Raw genomic sequence first — 14,735 nt, 5'->3', positions numbered from 1 at the left:
GCTGTAATCTTAAACATTTTTACTTTGTTGCTTGTTTTGCTTCCATTGCGTTCACATCGCGATTGTCCGCCGGCTGTCGCGCGGTTTTGCTCCTTGGGTGCTCCCGGTCCGTGACAGCTGTCAAAACAAAGGCTCGGGGTTGAAAATTCTCGCGCAGTGAAAAGAAAAGGGAAAAGACCGACGACAAGGGAAGGAAAAGAAACAACAGACACGGCAAACGTCGAACGGCCATCACACACACACACGCGCGCGTCCACACGGGTTCTGCTTTTCCGAGTTACGATGGGGGCCGCATCCAGCAATCCGCGAACGCTGGTCGTGAACAACGACTCACCCGCCGGCCTCATCGACATCTCCGACGACGTGGTGCAGCGGCTCAAGAGTGGCCTCCCGTCGAAGGCGCAAGGTGAGTACGGCATTTGCAACCCTGCTGCAATCGCCCCGTGAGCGAGCGAGAGAGAGCACACCTGGCGGATCGATCCCCACACGCAAAAAGTGCATGGCTTTGGGGGGCAGACAGGCAGGCAAGTGGGTGGGCCGGCGGGCAGCTGTTAGAACCGAACCCGAGCCTCTCCGGTGCGGCCGCCGCGGTGGGGCGTTTCGATGGCCGTGCCGCGCCATCAATAGTTAAATCCCTCCCGCCGGTTATGCAACCGTTAGCAACTGTCGCACTGTCATGCCGCCGGGCTGGAAGGTGGTGGCGTGAGCGATGCGCAGCCCGTCTCAATTTGATTCTTTTTGCACCAATCAACCCCGGCAGGTCGGAACGGGTCGGACTCCCCGCAGCAGCAGCAGCAGCAGGGTGGTGGTGGCGATAGCGGCGCGCCGGCCGGTCGTGGGCCCAGCTCCTACCCGAACCCGCTGCCGCCACCGTCCGTGGTGTACCAGGGCGAGCTGCCCCTGACCTCGATGCAGGTGCTGCAGGAGAAGGAGCGGGAGCTGCGCGAGAACGACGTCTACTGGACGCAGCGGCTGAAGGCGCTCGAGGCCAACCTCGCCAAGACGAACCAGGTGCTGGAGAAGGAGTACAGCGATGCGGTAAGGGATGGGCGGCGTTAAACCCGCGTGAGATGGTGGTTTCATGTACAGTTCTCTCCTCGTACTCCCGTACCAGGTGGCGGATGTGAAGAAGCGGTTCGCAACGACCGCCGTCCAGCAGCAGCTGCCCCCGTGCCAGGACCTGAAGGCGAAGGTGATCGCGTGCTACCGGCAAAACCCGAACGAGACGCTGCGCTGTGCCGAGGAGGTGCAGCAGTTCACCGACTGCGTCAATCTGCACCGCATCCAGCTGCTGCAGCAGCGTACCGCCGCGGAAACGCCCAAGAAGTAAATGCAATCCTCCTCCCCCCCCCCCCCCCCCCCTAGCACTGTTCGGAATGCACTGGCACAAACAGCAAATAGGCGAGCAACGTAAAAAACAACTAACAACAGCCCGCAGAAGAGGCATTCTTCTTGGCCATCAACGGGCGGTTGCCACTGGCATCGCTGCTGAAGCTTAAATTCGCGTTTGCTGCGTGCGCTGTGCCACGTGCTGTCCTGCCCAGTTTGGCGAGTTGTCTGGCTCTGTACCCCTTCTCCCTGTTTAGCGAGCATACTGATGTCGATCCCTTTATTCGTTTGTAAATATAAACGCTAACTCAAACGACTTTACCGGGTGTGCAAGGCTTCGCTTTTTTTTTTTACTGCTTCGGGCCCATTTGCGGGGCCCATTATCCGTTTCAGGGCAAAACAGTGTTATGTCGCTTGGGAGCAGGCGTTGTATAGGAGGCAACAGAAACTAGGGAAGAGGGAGGGTAGAAGTAGCAACAAATAGACGTTTGAATTAAGAAAGGGTAGCTAGCTTCAAGCGATTTAACGACTCACGAGGTTTCGCTTACCGTTAACTCGAGCAATATCCGAACTTAGTGGCCTTAAAGCGCGGGTAAAAGCGACTCAACTGTGGTAGCTATAGTTTTGCCAGCCCTTTCACACATAGCTACCATGAGGCGTTATGGTAAAATTTGGCTAAATAATATTCTGAAGCTGGTTAGAAGAACATTTTTGGGGTGTCAACGTGAGCGAACCAGTTCACATTTTATGGATTTTTCTCCAATAATCAGCTACGTCGCACTCTTCACTTGGGGTTTTTTTTTTGCGAATCCAACTGTTCAAGCTTCTCTAAATTCTCTAAATTATATTAATTTTCTAACCGCTGGTAGCATTAGAAATTCTACAAAAATCGATTTCATTTAATTTTGTTTTGCACGACGACCTTTTCTCGTTTTTAAACTCCAGAAAGATATTGTTGACGCGCTGCTAAACATTTCCTGCTAGAGTTTTCCCTCCCAAAATAAGCCGGTTTAATCACAATTAGAAATTTACTGTGATTAAAATACTCTTCAGCACGAGTAACGTATTTAAATGATTCGATAAATTTATTGCCATTAAATCTACAACCACACTTGCCCGCCAGTCATCTGCAATCATGCGAAACTCCTCCAAGTGGCAGCAATTGGCAGGGGAATCTCGCGACTTCATAAACAAGTAGATCCAGTAAAGCACTCAAGAACCAATCTCACAATAATGACACTTTTACTCCTGGCAATAGTTTTATATCAGTGAGGAAAGCGTTCGTAAGGACTAAAGTCACTTTAAATCTTTTGACAGACAGACATCGTTTTATATTCAAAATTAATCTTGGTTTTAAAATGCACTTGGAACACAAATAATATTGCTCGTTATGCGAGATTTTACTGGGGGAAAATCCTAATAAGAATATGTTTGTAATGAGGGGCTCCGCTGTACATTGCAAGTGCCGCTGTAAACAAAATCGTCCAGCGGTTAGCAGTTACTCAAGATTTTATGATTTAACTAATTTGTGTATAGACTGTCGTTCAATTTCTCATAAGGTAATTGTTTTTTCTTCATGTAATTTTACAAGGATCATGAGGTTTTGCAAAGGCTGACCACTTTATTTAAAACGAAACGAAGAAATATCCTTAAAATTTCAATCCCCCTTTCCTATGCGACAACAGTTTGCGGGAGGTAATTGTTTCACGTATTCCACTTTTCGGTTGTTCCTTTTACTTACGTCTTCTCCTATCGGTTTAGAAGGGACAATCGTTACCATGTGCTTGGATCCGTTACACCTTTCTCGGGATGTGGACTCCATGCCTTCGCATCAATTCATTTTATTGCTCTGCGTGCGATGCTGTATGACGATCCTGGTTGTTCCTAAAACTCAGAATTGAACAATTGTTCTTTACTTTCACGATGCGTGGGTCGTTTCGTGTGTTCCGAAGTTTGATATATGTTTTTAATTGTTGAATTCATGATCTCATAATGTAATGGTCGACTGTTAATTAGTTAGCTCTAATTTTTTATGATCGCTTGCTCTTGAGTTTTGTTGTAATGGAAAAATCTCTAATTGATGTTTGTTCCTATTCCCACGGTTCAGTATATGGATTTTCACATAAATTATGTTTTAATGGTTATCGCAAGATCAAGAATATGCGTTAAACTATTTTTTTGTTTAAATTCAAAGTTTCGTGTTCCCAATAGCGACTTTTGGTCATTTTGTATCCTTTGCCTTTTTGAAAAAAAAAAAAATCTTTGTCCTTTATTTGAGTACCATCAAGCTGTTGCAGAACTATACATCGCTGAGGCTCTCCTCCTAGCCACTCATCACATTAAATTTAAATGATAGATATATTTTACAACAATACTTAACACCACAAAGCAACCGATCCCAGGAGAGAGTTGGCGAAGCAGCAGATACATTTTTTTTGAAATTCTAAGAACTAATCTCAAGCTATCTCTCATTACGCGAAATGCAGCAACAGGGCGGTATCAGTGTAGATCAGCGGTCGGCAAACTTTTGAGCTAAAGGGTCAAATGTATCAGTTAAGGATCGGCAATAGCGAAACAGTGTGATCAGTCAACACTACAAAGCAAGAGCAATATCGCTTATAGATGAACTTATTGAGAAGAACGTTAGGTGTTACATATGGGAAAATTAACCTCGAGCTTGACCATATTGGATAGCCTGTAATTTTCATGTTACGATAATCAAATTTAGAAAAGTTTGACGGTATGAAACGCCATACCAAAAGATGTTCTGTAATTTATATACGAACTAGCCCAGTTAACACAGCTGCATAATTTTCAAGGCATATTGGTTGCCCTGTTTTGGCATGCGATATTTTACTTTCGTATAGAGCATAACTCATACTTGTTCCTATTCCTGCCAGATAATCTATACAGTCATAGAGTACCAGGTAGGAATGGATAGAATTGGCAAAAATCCAGACTCGACTCCGATCATTTCGGAACCGATTCCGGAAGGTAGATCCGCCCAGCATTATCCGGAGTCGTCCGTAGTCACCTGGAGTCGGAGTCGTCCAGAGCCGTCCGGAGTAGTCCAGAGACGATTAAGGTGGACCTTCGAAACAAAGAACTGAAGACGAAGTACACGCGCAAAGTGAAAGGCAAAAAACTGAGTTAAATGCAATGCTTGATCACAAGCACATCGCACCAGACGGCTCCAAGTGACTCCGACCGACTCTGGATGACTCCGATCGACTCCGGCCGATTCCAGCCAGTTCCGGACGACTCCAGACGACTCCGGACGACACCAGACGACTCCGGATGAATCCAGACGACTTCAGAGGACTCCAGACGCCTGCAGACGAATCCGGACAACTCCGAATTACTCTGCACGACTCCGAAAGACTCCGACTCCGAAAGAATCTGGACGACTCCACTCCGCACAGAACTAGTGGTTTCCATTTTTCCGGTGTCGGAATCGTACTAACAATAGTCGGAGTCTGATCGGAGTCTGTGCTTTATAATATCGGCAACACTTTTTGGTTTATTCCCAATTCTTTTTAATGGGGGCCTAAATTCTTGTGTGTTTGGCAGACCCAGGTTCCCAGGTTGTATTCTAATGTAAGGACGCAAGGTTTTATTTACCATACTCTCTATAATGTACCCTCATGCTCTCCTTTAAAATTCAGAATCATATCTCTCTTTGTAGTCCGTTTAATTTGCCTGCCCCTCTAGATGTCAATCCATAGTTCACTTCTGGCGACCGACTGTCTTTCGCCAATATTATTATGCGTCCCTGGCTTGTTTCTTTTGTTGTAGCGTTGAAAATCCAAGTATAAAATATGAAAACATAGCTATATTTAATTGAATAATGTGTCATCATCCTACTCTTCTTTGATCATTATTTCACATCAAACATTAAACAAAGAAGTAATTGTTTCATATATTTGACAAACAACGGATGAAGAATTATAAATAAAGGAGTGAGGAAACAATAGAGAAGTAGAGCGAGAGAGTTGCTAGAATTTGTATTTCATACATAGGTCCTAAGGTTCCTATCTTTCATAATCAAGCAAATGCGTTCGCGTTCCAGAATTCGCCGACTGCTAGTGTAGAACGAAAGGGGAAGTCCCATTAAAAGAAAAAGAAACGCATCCAATCAGCATCAAAAAATCCCCTGCAGGAGCAGTGGCACTTAACCAAACTGCATAAACAAAACAAAAAAAATGTATGGGGCATTGGATGGAGGACTACGTGTTTGGAATAATACTTTACGAGATACCTGAACTGAGAGCATCCAGCGCCTACACTTGATGTAACCGATGAGATACATATACAAAGGTCTGGTAGTGTCTTGCATGAGATACGGTAGATCCTGAATGCTCCAAAACGATCTCCCAACACTTTCGGTGGAAGAATACCCGAAGAACGTCTCGTGCTGGGTGTCTATCGCCAATCAGTTCCGTTTGAGAAACACTGATGGAGCAGCCCCGGGGAGCATTATCAATGCTCTCTGGCCCCCCTCGCGTACGTGCTCGTGTACGTGATGCTGCCCCGTATAAAACAGGCCTCCGACCAGTGCCGCTCTAATCAGTGCCTCGCGATCCATTCCTACGGGCAGTAAGCCACCGGTCGCTGTTCCCTCAAGTCAAGTTCAAGGATGTATTGCGGCATCGCGTTGTGCGTAGCGGCACTGGCCGCGCTTGCCGTCGCCGGACCGGCCGCCGTTCGGCAGGAACGTTCGGCGCTCTCCTTTCGCTGGTGCGTCCCCCAGGAGCTGGTGGACGATTGTGGGCGGCTAACGGCGGCGGCCGGCGTACCGATCGGTTGCGTCGGCGGCATCGATCGGCTCGACTGCCTGCGCAAGGTGCAGAACCGGGAGGCGGACTACCTGATGGCCGACCCGGAGGACGTGTACGTGGCGTCGCACTTCGACAACGCCGACTTTGCCGTGTTCGCCGAGCTGCGGACGGCGGAGGAGCCGACCGCCCAGTTCCGGTACGAGGGCATCATGCTGGTGCGCGCCGCGGACAACTTCCGCTCGCTGGCGGACCTGCGCGGCAAGCGCTCCTGCCACACCGGGTTCGGGCGCAACGTGGGCTACAAAATCCCGGTCACTCGGCTGCAGCGGGCGGGCGTGCTGAAGCTGCCGCAGGGCGATGGTACACTGTCGCCGGTCGAGCGGGAGCTTGCCGGCCTGTCCGAGCTGTTCAGTGCGTCCTGTCTGCCGGGCAGCTACTCGTCCGACGGTGGGTTCGATCGGCTGCTGAAGGAGCGGTACGGCAACCTGTGCCAGCGGTGCGCCCAGCCGGACCGGTGCGCCAAGGACGACCGGTACGCCGGGTACGAGGGTGCGATCCGCTGCCTGGTCGAGAACGGCGGTGACGTGGCGTTCAGCAAGACGATCAACGTGCGCAAGTACTTCGGGCTGCCGGTGACGAGCGGTGGCGTGCCGGCCGGACCCGCCGTCAACCCGACCGCCCGACCGGAGGACTTTGTGTATCTGTGCGAGGACGGCACGACGCGCCCGATCGCTGGTGGGGACGGGCAGCCGGTGTGCTCGTGGGCCCAGCGCCCGTGGCAGGTGCTGCTCGGGAACGGGGATCTGAGCGGGGCGCGGCTGCAGGAGCTGCAGTCGGTCGGCCAGCAGCTGCACCGCTACTGGACGGCACCGGAGCAGGAGTCGGACCGTGCCACCGCCCAGCGGCTGTGGATCGACCGGAACGCTCCGCTGGTCGCGCGCAACGAGACGCTGGCGCCGCGCGACTATCTCGCGCGCGCCAACTACGCGGAGGTGATCGAGCGCGAGGGCCGGTACGGGAACGTGCTGCGGCTGTGCGTCGTGTCCGAGCCGGAGCGGCAGAAGTGCGAGCTGATGCGGCAGGCCGCCTACTCGCGCGACATACGCCCTGCGCTGAGCTGCGTGCTCAAGACGCACGAGGCTTGCGTGGCGGCGGTGCGTGATGGGACCGACGCGGATGTGGTGGTGCTGCGGACCCCGAATGCCCAGCTCGAGCCGCTGCTGTGGGAAACGTTCGGCGACGTGATGGTGGCGATCGCTGATAAGACCATCAGCCGGGAGCGCCTGCAAACCGGCCCGGTGTAAGTATTGCGCGAGATTACGCGCGATTGTGAGGTTATACCGATTTTGATTCTTTGCTCGGAATCAATTCCGGAGGCGACTCGAATGGTGAAATTGATTCCGATTTCGGAGCCGATTCTGCAGTTGACTCCGGAGCCGATTCCTACTCGACCTAGGAATCGCCTTAGGAATCGCAATTTGCTCCAAAAACGGAATCAGAAATGACTCCAGAATTGGAATTAACTGCGGAAAGAGAATCAGTTCTTGATTTCAAATAAGAAGTTTCAGAAGCGAAATCAGGCCTGGGATCTCCAGGAGAATGGATCGTTTACAAGTAAATTTTGATTTTTTGAGGCTATCAATATGTTGCATAATTGGACCCAAACGACTATTCTTATGGAGATGCCTTAACTGACTGATTTCGAAGCCGATTCTGATTTCGGATACAATTTAAGTTCCGGAACCGAGTACGATTCCAGAACCAACTACGATTCCGGAACCGACCACGATTCCGGAACCGACTACGATTCCAGAACCGACTACGATGCCAGAACCGACTACGATTCCGGAACCGACTACGATTCCGGAACCGAGTACGATTCCGGAACCGACTACGATTCCGGAACCGAATACGATTCCGGAACCGAGTACGATTCCAGAACCGACTACGATTCCGGATCCGACTACGATTCCGGATTCGATGCCGATTCCGGATCCGATTCCGATACCGGATCCGATTCTGAATTCAAATCTGATTCCGACGCCGATTCCGAATCCGGAGCCGATCCTGGAATCGATTCCGGGAACTGATTCTGGACCTTCTATCCGGAATCGATTCTCGAAAACTTCGGAGCTATCCGGAATCGATTCTTGCATGAGGTCTGCTCGAATATTAAATCACTTGTCGCTTTGCTTCCTCTTATCGCACAGTGCGCTAGATTTGGCCGACGAACGGGCCGTGGCCGCGTTCGGACAGCTTGCCACGCGCCTGCCCTCGCTCAAATCGGTCGATGCCAGCGCACCGGAAGCTGCCGGCGCACCGATCCGCATCGCAAACTCGAACGCACTGCCGCAGGGAGAGGCAGCCGACCAGAAGGTGCTGGTGTGCGACGATTTCACCTTCCAACCACTGGCGAACGTGGCGATGTGCCATCTGAGATCGAACGACGAGCGTGGCCCAGCCGCCGCCGTCTACGTCCGCCGGCAGGTGGACGAGGCGGTCAAGGACAGTGTGGTGCACGCGTTCACCGCCCTGTCGGACACGTTCGGGCACGGGCAGGCCCGGGAGCAGGTGTTCCGCCTGTTCGGACCGTTCCGGCTGCGCAGCGGCGAGCAGCAGCTGGATCTCATCTTTCACCACTACGCGGTGGCCCTGTCGGCGGCCAAAAGATCGTGAGGTAGCAATTCGCACACCGCACAGTTGCACAAACAAAAAACTACTGCATCATCATCATTGCGTCAAGTGGTGAATGCGACAACAAACAGTTAGCAATGTATTTTAATCCAATACGCATACATGAATACAAATAGTGGCTTTTAATTGCAACACTGTCTAATGCACATTCTTCCCCGAAATTCTAAAATATCATCCACTACCCTAAGCGTGCAGTTCCACCGCGCAGCCGCGTCCGTACTTTTAATCAGCTTTGAAGTTCCATTATCTAGATTGTTTGTTTTTTATTAATTTGTCCCATTGTTTACAAACAAAGATACCGTATTTTGGCTTGTATAACGACGCCCCTCTCCCCTTCCCTCTGGTGATTTTTTGATTTTTTTTTTGGAAAAAGTTAAATTTTACTTTTTATTTTAAAAAAATCAAAAACAACACAACCAAATTTGTCTATTTTATTTCAATTTGATTTAGACCAAGCTCTTAGTTTCGTAAAAGGGGGGTTGTTATACACGCTATACAGGGTTTCCCACCATTTATTGGTCGATCCCCATAGCTTTTTGGTGGGTTCCCACAATTTATTGGCCGTTTCCTAGATTTTTTTTCCGTTTATTTGTGTTGATATCCAAACGGACGATACCTATAAATCATGGGAACTGACCAATAAATCGTGGGAAACCCTGTAAGACGGTAAATTGCAAAATCGTTTTGTTTTCTTATTTTTATTCCTATATGAAGTGAGTTATAATACTTTAAATACGGGTTTAAACAATGATTCAAACTATCTTTAATCTGTTGTTTACTAAATATTTATGCTTCAGCAAAATCGACGAATCGACATTTGTTTACATTTTTTCAGCCCGAAAGTCTGAGTGTGAGGCGTGTGGTTTTGTATGGAGTTTTGGCATGATTACAGCTACCAAATGTCAAACTGCAACTGAAAAAGCTGTCCAGTAATATTGTGAAATTCCCTATTGTGCTAACAAACCACAAAGCTTCAACGAACATCGTGCGCTTACTAAGCAGCTTTGAAGCTGCCCACCGGCGGGAGAACCCTTTCCAATCAGCGCTTAACCAGCGACAAAGTTCCGAACGCGCTTTGCCATCCCGTTTGAAGTGGAAGACAGCGCCTGGTGATCTGTCAATCAATCTCTGACTTTTTTTGTTTGTTTACACCTAGCTTACATGAAATGAAAGTGTTTCTATCTACTTCGCCAGCAGCACCCAACGCATTCTAACCGTACCACTACCACGCTGGAACGCTGCTGTGACATTTGCACGCGACCTCCCCTCACTTGATGCCCTTCTTGTCCAGAAACTTGGCCGCCTTGTACATGGTGACGTTGTAGAACTTGGACAGACCACCCTTGCTGGGCTTGTGCGCCAGGCTTTCGCTCGAGGCGCCCCGCTCGGCCGCCCCGTTCGCCTTGCGGACCGCACCGTACTGTGCCTGCAGCTTGACCGGTGGTTCGCGTTCGGAAATCCTGACCCGCACCAGCTGCTGGATCGGCTGCAGCTCGACCTCCTGCCGCGGATCGGCACCGTCGCCGCTCGGCGGCTGAGCCAGCACGGGAACGGAGCATGCCACCCGCAGGCTGGCCGTGCGGCTGGGCGAGTTCGGTTCGGAGTGCACGCGCACCGATTTGCCCGCGCCTGCAATCGGCCTCGCTTCCGCCTCCTCCTCCTCCTCCTCCTCCTCCTCGTCTACGTACGGTAGAAAGACTTCGTCGTCGTCCGGCGCGCCCGCCGTCTCGCTGCTGTGGGCCGGCTGCTTTCGGCAGATGATGTTCCCTTCCGGAACCGCTTTCAGGTTGACGTTTTCGATGTTCTTGCAGCAGTAGTTGGTGGGCAGGTGTGTGGCCGAGGTGCTGAGGCTGCTGCCGCCGCCGCCGCCAGTGTTCAGCCTCATCAAGCTTTGGGTGCGCGAGGCCCCTACCTCGAGCACGCGGACGCGATAGTGCAGTACCTGAAATAGGAGGTTGGGGCAAAGGTGCGATTGCCATGCATTAAGCGATAAAGATGGAAGGAAGCGATAGCGCATACAGCCTGTGCGTCAGGCCCGTACCTTATCTTCCGTCATGAAGCGTAGCGCATCGGCAAGCGCCAGTTTCGCGCAGTGCCCATCCTTGAGAAAGTCGGGATCGAGCTCCGAGTGGCACGGGAAGCGCTGCACCAGCAGCTGCCAGGTGTTGACCGGCGAGTACAGCTCCAGCTCGAACGCGTACCGCCCACTCACCTGCGACTCCTTGGTGGCGCAGATCACCGTCCACAGCACGGTGCGGCTGTCCTGGTCGTACACCTGGTACAGGTTGAACGCTTCGCCGTACGCGCGCACCACGTGGTACGCGACCACCAGCTGCAGCTCGGGCGCGCGCTGGGCCGCCTCGGCCCCGTACGCCCACCGCAGCTCCACGCACCGGTCCTCGTGCACGTGGTCGGCGTGCTCGGCCAGACAGTGCGCCAGCCAGTCCCGCTCGCACCCGTGCCAGCCGCACCCGCCCCACACCTTGCCCATGAAGCACTCGATCAGCTTGTAGCCGCACCGCTCCTTGTGCCAGCGCAGCAGCTGCAGCGGCAGCCGGACCGAGCAGCCCTTGACGGCGTTCCTGCACGGGAACTGCACCTTCGACACGATCGCCTCGAGCGTGTAGTTGCGCAGCTCGGTCACCCGGTCGCCGCAGAGCGGACAGGTGCCCCGCTTGACGCGACACACCGCGCAGATGCTGTGCCCGGTGCCGCACATCGTGATCGGCCCGTCCATCGGCTCCGCACAGCCCGGACACTTCACCTCGCTCACGATGCTGTCATAGTGCTTGAGCGTGATGCTGAACTGCCCGTCGCCGTACACGTACAGCGAGGACTTGCGGCAGCCGCCGGACCCGGACCCGTCCGACCGGATGCTCGGCGACTGGGACTCGTCGAGCGAGCGCAGCCGGACCACCGCCAGCTCCGGTTCGGCCGTATCGCCCGGGCACGATTCTCCCGCCGCACTGGCACTGTCTGCCATCGGAGCGTCCCTCGGTTGACACGCTGTAAGCTCTGGTGGAAGGGTTGACGGACGGACCTGCTTGGACTGATGCACCGATGCTCGAGCGAACCGGACCGTACGACACTGCAGCAACTACTGACGGGTGAGCTGCAGCGAACCATATCAACGGACCAGTTGCGCCCATCTTTTCGCACCTCTTTTGCGCAGGGACGATTTGCGAGAGACACCCTCGCATCGATAGAGGAAAGAAAAAAGAAAGAAAAAACGCACATAACCGATCAGTATCGGGGAGGGCCCTTCTGTGGTCCCCGATCTTGGTGGATTTATCTTATCAATCGTACCGCCATTGCGGCGAACGCTGCGGCTTTACAATCAGTGCCGTACTGCGACCGTTGCTCATCAATTTGAAGTTCACGCCATTCCCGGGCACCCAGGGTACACAAATTTACACCTCTTTGGGCCATCCTGTCGCGCTCCTTCTCGCTCTCTTGGTTTGGTTCTGTTCGGGGTAGAAGGTACCGCACTTCCGCATTTTAGCTCACCCACTCCCCCGTCATCCAGAAACGCGTTGAACGTGTCGACACGATCGATTATCGGGCCTGATTAGGGCTGACCAGTTTTTACCCTTTTGCCGTACTGCTCCCGGTGTGTGCGGGTGTGTGCACTTACGTGGACAGTGTGTTAAATGGGATTAGGGATTAGCGGTGGCGTCATCACGCCATCGGAACTGCGATACCAACGCCCAGCTGTCCAACCGAATACAGCTACCCACGGACCGGAAGAATGCAGTGCTCAAGGTCCGTGGCCACTTACACCCGTCTGCCTACGAAGCTTGCTTTCACTTGATTAACGATTGAGAGCAACCAGATCCGGATAATATCCACCAGCGACAACGCCGTACTCGCGTGCTCCTCGAACGGGTTTTAGGCAAGCTCGCGTCTGTTATCTTTTTAATCGCTGATAACAGAGGCCACTGCGGGCAAGCTCGATAGTGCACTGCATGAACGCATCGGCTCCTGTAAGCACGATTATCGATAGATTCCCATCCGAAGACACTCTATTGCCGTGTAGCGCAAAAGAGATTTGAATCGATCGGATTTCTAGGTAAAATGTAAATCTCTATAGTGTAAGTCTATGTATCTACGTCCATCCAGTAATACTCGTAAGTGTTTGTACAAAATGGGTAAATTGGTTGTGGTGGTAGGTGTAGGTACGTTGAATGTGTCGATACCAACACAAAAAATAGCTCTACAGCTTTCAGAATCGAAGAAAAGTCACATTATAATACACCCTCCCATCCTCTCCAACACGCTTCAAACGGCATGTTGTGTGCATCTCTTACAAGACTGTGGCTTGTCTGTGTAGGTGTTTCCTCTCTCGTTCGCGCTTGCACATTCTTGCTCGGTCGATCACGCACTGGCCCATGTGCTTCTCGCTCTGCTGCTGCTGCTGCTGCTGTATGCCGTGCCCCGCGCGTTGTAACACATGTGTGGTTTATTTTGGTACCACGCAAAGGGCAGGACCGCGTGGGGAATGATGTGGATGACACGTTTTCCTTGACCATTTGCGACCAGCTCGGCTCTTGTTTACATCGCTAACGCGTTACGCTAACAGAGTTTACAGATGGTGCCGTAATTTTCTAATAGCATCTACGCCTTGCGGTGCAAAAAAGGTGCATTTTTCGAAGGACGCCGGGTTGAATATTGACACCGGCAAGTAAATGTGTTGAACATTTGCGATATAAAAAAGTCAGTACGTTCTGGGATTGATTTCGCTTTGAAAATGGAACTCCAGTTTGGTTTGAAGCTCCCTTCAACGCGCCATACTATCATCGATGGGCGTTCAATAAAAAAAAACTATAAACTATAAACGAAATTCCCATGAAGTATGGCCAACACGAAATGATTTATTCGTGAAGCAAACTACCATCCAACAGCATCGACGATCACACCATATCGCATTTGTGTTGGTGCAAACGTGTTCTAGAAATGTATCATTTGTTGTTTTTTATAGCCTTTCCTGTGTTTTGTTTTGGGAAGGGAAACCGGTGGGGGGTGCTAAAACTAAAGGCTACATTACCGGGAACGTTCCGGAAATTTCCCGATAAACCCGTACGGGAGAGGACGGTTTCCATCGCCTTTGTTTTGGGACGGTTTTAGCTGCGTCGAATTTGACAACGATGGAACACGGGCGCGCGCGCACACACACACTAATACACGCGCGCCATTCGCATGATGGTAGTGGTGGTACATATGCCGGGTCGGAGCAAAACAACAAAGCAGCGTACGAGCAGCGCATTGCAAACAATTTCCGTTAGTTTGCTGGAGAGCAAACTGCACCTGGTCGGGTGCGAGCAAACTTCAGCAGAGCGTTTTTCATTGGCAGCTAATTGTGCAAATTGTCGGAAAACAGTTTTTTGTTATTATTTTGCCCATCGAAATAACACTACGCTCAAACTGTACAGTTGTGAACGTTTAAGAATTTAGCAACTTTAGTAAAGTTTCAGAAACATTATCCTAGCACTACCGGTTAAGCTTAAAAGACATATAAATATCCACACAAAAATGGCTAAACCTACAAAACTTGACTTGCTCTACGGATGCCGTTGTTTTATTAATTATTATATTGCTGTCCTTTTCTTTCAGTGCAGCCAGCCATCTTTTAGTGAGTGTCGCGAAACCTTCTATCGGTCACACCCTAAATATTATTCTAGCTTTCCGAGCAAACATAACTAAAATGATCATATGATCATGAGAATTGAGCTTACTATAGGAGTTGTGTCAGTAGAGCGAAGAGAGCAATGCGTAGGAAATGGCAACCAGTATGCTGATTCGAAATTGAATGGGTGGAAAGGAAGAAAACGAAACTCCCTCACCTCGACTGTGGTGTTTTTTAAAGGGTGGTCAATTCGTTGCTGATAGAATTATCGGCAGAGTGAGAAACGGCAATTAAGAACGGTATCAAATGAA

General features: G+C 51.1%; 3 protein-coding genes across 3 annotated transcripts; 2 read left to right on the top strand and 1 right to left on the bottom strand.

Moving 5' to 3' along the window:
- The first annotated feature begins 141 nt into the window (after window positions 1-141).
- On the top strand, window positions 142-1,855 carry LOC120905918. Its single transcript, XM_040317259.1, has 3 exons — window positions 142-406; window positions 761-1,038; window positions 1,115-1,855. Exons 1-3 carry the CDS (start codon window positions 283-285, stop codon window positions 1,328-1,330), a joined length of 618 nt encoding a protein of 205 aa, XP_040173193.1. The 5' UTR covers window positions 142-282; the 3' UTR covers window positions 1,331-1,855.
- A 4,028-nt stretch (window positions 1,856-5,883) lies between these two features.
- LOC120905916 (transferrin) lies at window positions 5,884-8,933 on the top strand. The gene is made up of 2 exons (XM_040317255.1): window positions 5,884-7,407; window positions 8,318-8,933. The coding sequence occupies exons 1-2, from the start codon at window positions 5,966-5,968 to the stop codon at window positions 8,781-8,783; spliced, it is 1,908 nt and encodes a 635-aa protein (XP_040173189.1). The 5' UTR covers window positions 5,884-5,965; the 3' UTR covers window positions 8,784-8,933.
- A 550-nt stretch (window positions 8,934-9,483) lies between these two features.
- Window positions 9,484-13,966, bottom strand: LOC120905917. Its single transcript, XM_040317258.1, has 2 exons — window positions 10,843-13,966; window positions 9,484-10,743 (listed from the first exon to the last, which is right to left on the bottom strand). The coding sequence occupies exons 1-2, from the start codon at window positions 11,782-11,784 to the stop codon at window positions 10,069-10,071; spliced, it is 1,617 nt and encodes a 538-aa protein (XP_040173192.1). The 5' UTR covers window positions 11,785-13,966; the 3' UTR covers window positions 9,484-10,068.
- Window positions 13,967-14,735: the final 769 nt, after the last annotated feature.

The sequence above is a fragment of the Anopheles arabiensis genome, chromosome X (assembly GCF_016920715.1).
Source record: "Anopheles arabiensis isolate DONGOLA chromosome X, AaraD3, whole genome shotgun sequence".
NCBI lineage: Eukaryota > Metazoa > Arthropoda > Insecta > Diptera > Culicidae > Anopheles > Anopheles arabiensis.
Note: the sequence above shows the minus strand (reverse complement) of the source record. Positions and strands in the feature narration are given on the sequence as shown.

Coding starts and splice junctions, on each gene's coding strand:
- LOC120905918 (XM_040317259.1), top strand. CDS start 283: ATGGGGGCCGCATCCAGCAATCCGCGAACGCTGGTCGTGAACAACGAC. Junction 407..760: donor CCTCCCGTCGAAGGCGCAAG/GTGAGTACGGCA, acceptor CAACCCCGGCAG/GTCGGAACGGGTCGGACTCC. Junction 1,039..1,114: donor AGAAGGAGTACAGCGATGCG/GTAAGGGATGGG, acceptor CTCCCGTACCAG/GTGGCGGATGTGAAGAAGCG.
- LOC120905916 (XM_040317255.1), top strand. CDS start 5,966: ATGTATTGCGGCATCGCGTTGTGCGTAGCGGCACTGGCCGCGCTTGCC. Junction 7,408..8,317: donor CGCCTGCAAACCGGCCCGGT/GTAAGTATTGCG, acceptor CTTATCGCACAG/TGCGCTAGATTTGGCCGACG.
- LOC120905917 (XM_040317258.1), bottom strand. CDS start 11,784: ATGGCAGACAGTGCCAGTGCGGCGGGAGAATCGTGCCCGGGCGATACG. Junction 10,744..10,842: donor GCTTCATGACGGAAGATAAG/GTACGGGCCTGA, acceptor CTCCTATTTCAG/GTACTGCACTATCGCGTCCG.